Source organism: Carassius carassius, chromosome 1 (assembly GCF_963082965.1).
Source record: "Carassius carassius chromosome 1, fCarCar2.1, whole genome shotgun sequence".
NCBI classification, from domain to species: Eukaryota; Metazoa; Chordata; class Actinopteri; order Cypriniformes; family Cyprinidae; genus Carassius; species Carassius carassius.
This window is the reverse complement of record NC_081755.1, coordinates 37,660,833-37,664,113: the sequence shown is the minus strand read 5'-3', so window position 1 is coordinate 37,664,113 and position 3,281 is coordinate 37,660,833. Positions and strand designations below refer to the sequence as shown.

The following is a 3,281-nucleotide window of genomic DNA, read 5'->3' as shown; positions in this document are numbered from 1 at the left end:
GATTAATTTTTTTAATTGAATTAATTACAGGGTGCTGTGATTAATTAATCTAACCAGTCGTGAACTAAATTTGGCAGTGAAAATACCCCCAAAGGGTAATTCAAACCTGTCATTGTGTTCAATGTTTAGGCTACAACGGCCTAACATAAAGTATACATAAAAGAAGATGATTCGAAAAACATCTCAGTATTTTTGTGTTTATGCAATGAAAGTCACTTGAAATAGGCTTTTTTAGAACAAAAATAAAAAAGTTAATTTAATAATAAAAAAGTCAGAGAGGAAAACTACCTGACAGGTGAATTGATTAAATTCTTAAAGCTGTAAATGCTCCATAAAGCTGAACCTGCTGCTGCTGCTGCTGCTGCATTATTCTGCATCTGCACTCCTGCACTGCAGTGAATCTCCGTCACACACACAGCTCTTCAGACGCCATTTCCAGAGATGAGCCTCCTTTGAAAACAAATGAATCAAACCGATGGTCCGTCGCTGGAGCCTAATTATCCGAGCATAAAAAAATACAAAATAGATTAATTACCAATTGCACGAAAACGTAGTTGTATTTATTAGCGTATATTTACTTTTGTGTAGCCCTGTATGTAACTTTGCTAAAAGTAACAGGTGATTAAAACAGATAAAACCAATTAAACAGGTTGTTTCTTTACATTAATATCAAAGTCAAAGAGCGACGTCTGGCGGTCACGTGATTTATAAGCCCCGCCCCACATGTTTCTCGTTTACGTCACTCCATTTCACTCCCAGCGTCCTCCGCTGCAGCCCTCATCTTGAAGTTCAGAGCAAGATGGCGGATAAACCAGGTATGGTTGAATGGGACACGTATAGTCGAGTATAATTGACTGTTGGATAGGAAAGCTGTACCTGAATCGCACTCTGTGATATATGTCTGTGTCTGAAGGCCTGTATATGGAGTGAATGTTTGTTGTGTGATTTGTGCGCCGCTCAAGGCCTCGACGCGGACAGACGCGAGTCATGTCAAGGACTTTCAGTAACATTGACCACACGGGCTTTCAAATTACATTCATGACTGAATATAATGTTCAGGACATGCATGTTCCTCTGTAGTGTTCTGTGAAGTATTCGTTAGGGAAGCATGCTTGTTAGTTAATGTCACAAAACATAAGTGAACTACTGCCTGACGGCTTTCATTCAAGACTAATGACTTATATATAAATATAGCGACAGGGTTTGTTTTTGTAGGTTAACAATGTTATTATCATTGTGCTGTAAGTCTCTAGGATGTGACCAAATAATTTTAGTATAGTAAAAATAGTAACCATTAATATTGTGCAGTGGAAGTGTTCTTGCAATAAGTATTTTTCTTCTATATGTATAACATCGTGGTACTCAATAGTTATCAAATAATACTAACGTAGTACTGAAAATTATTCTAATATGTGTCAAGAGCAAACAAACAACTCCATGGTGCATTTTCTGTCTGTTTGGAGCGACTTGAAACAAGTGCATTTTGCATAAGATTGACATTCATTAGATTAGATTAAATTTTATTGTCACTGCACATGTAAGGTACAAGGCAAGGAAATTTAGTTAGCATCTAACCAGAAGTGCAATAAGCAGTAGGTACAGGATATACAGTGTCTACAATGTTACAAATGTACAATAAATATACATACAAGGCTAGGGACATAATTTAGAGATTTTTAAATACTATCTGCATGATGTACAGATAGGTGTACTATGAGCATACTATACAGAGAGTTTATGTAAAAGTGTATGTACACTAGAAGCAGAAACTATGAACATAGTCAAAGGGCAGAATTCAGGAAGGAGACAGCTGTTGGGAAAAATCTTTACTTTTCTAATCAATGCATGCATCTATTATTTTTGCATTTTTACAACTTCTCAGTTTTACAATGCACAGGAGATCTTGCTTACTGATTATCAAATAAAATCCAGTGAAATGTCTTTATCTAGAAGTGTGTTTATTTCGTGCATTTTTCCCCTAGTGGCCCTGGCCCAGAAGAAGCTCATGGACGTCAAGCTCGGACAGCTGCCATCGTGGCTGGGAACAAGAGACTTCACCCCAAATGGACTTCTCGGTAGTGTTCGTGGAGGTAGCGACCAGTGTATTCAATATTAGAAAAGCATCTCTGATCAATATTGTAATGGTTTCTGTTTTTATATTAGCTGTTGCATAATATTTTCCCCAATCAAAACTTATTTTAGGATACGAGAGATATTACAACAAATACATCAATGTGAGGAAAGGTGGCATTGGTGGAGTTGCCATGTTCCTTGCTGGTTACATTGCCCTGAGCTACCTCTGGGAATACGATCACATCAGTAAGTACAAACTCAGTGTATTAAAGAATCAGTTGTAGCGTGTCCTTCACTGTTGTACTGTTAGTGTGACTGAGGAAGTGTTTTCTTGTCCAGAGCACGACAGGTGGAGGAAGTACCACTGAAAGCCACTGGACCACTCAAACCTTGGCAGTGTGATCATCACACCTCTCAGCTTTCTCTGTATGTGACTGTTGTGACCAAGAATAAAATTACATTTATTTACTTTGGACTCTTTATTCAAAGCATACACCATGTTGGCTGATGTATTAGAGCTTGATTATTATTATTCACATTTCTTGTGAAGAATTAAACGGGGTATTAAATTGGGGTTTAGTACAGTTTTTGTATGTCATTCCTCAAGCGTTGGGATGGTTTCACTTTTTTTTATAACAGATTCAGTAGTTGGCAAACAAAAGTGGTCAGTAACACATCAGCCATTCAAAAGCTAAAACCACATGAATAGTTTATGTGCTACTTGTAATGTTTTATAATATTGATAAACAAACTACTGGTGTCATAAATCCGGTAAATCTTTATTGTAATAAGTACAACAACTCAACAATCAGTTTCATTTAATATAAACAAGTATCTTGATTGACTACAAAGCGGTGTCCTTTCTGCCTTGATACTTTTGGTTGTTAACAGAGAACATTTTCTCTAAAAACATACTTCGCTCTAATTTTAGCATTGCTTTTGAGTTTAAGCAGTCAAGATGCTTGTTGCTCCAATACAAAAGACTATAAGGTTTCATGTGAAAGTAAAAGAAAAATTATCTCATTGTGTACTAACTGAGATGCACTTGGCACATGGACAGTGAGGTAGAGCCACGTTTATGTAGCTTTTGCAGTGAAAAGTTAAAGAAATGGTTCACCCCAAAATTAAAATGTTCTTAGCTTCGACCATCCAAGATGAGAATGAGTTTTTTCTTCATTGGAACAGATTTGGAGAAGTTTAACATCACT

At 36.7% G+C, this 3,281-nt stretch overlaps 1 protein-coding gene across 1 annotated transcript; it reads left to right on the top strand.

Annotated features, from left to right (window-relative positions):
- The first annotated feature begins 668 nt into the window (after window positions 1–668).
- atp5mf (ATP synthase membrane subunit f) lies at window positions 669–2,541 on the top strand. The gene is made up of 4 exons (XM_059558520.1): window positions 669–815; window positions 1,983–2,090; window positions 2,203–2,319; window positions 2,413–2,541. The coding sequence occupies exons 1-4, from the start codon at window positions 800–802 to the stop codon at window positions 2,439–2,441; spliced, it is 270 nt and encodes an 89-aa protein (XP_059414503.1). The 5' UTR covers window positions 669–799; the 3' UTR covers window positions 2,442–2,541.
- Window positions 2,542–3,281: the final 740 nt, after the last annotated feature.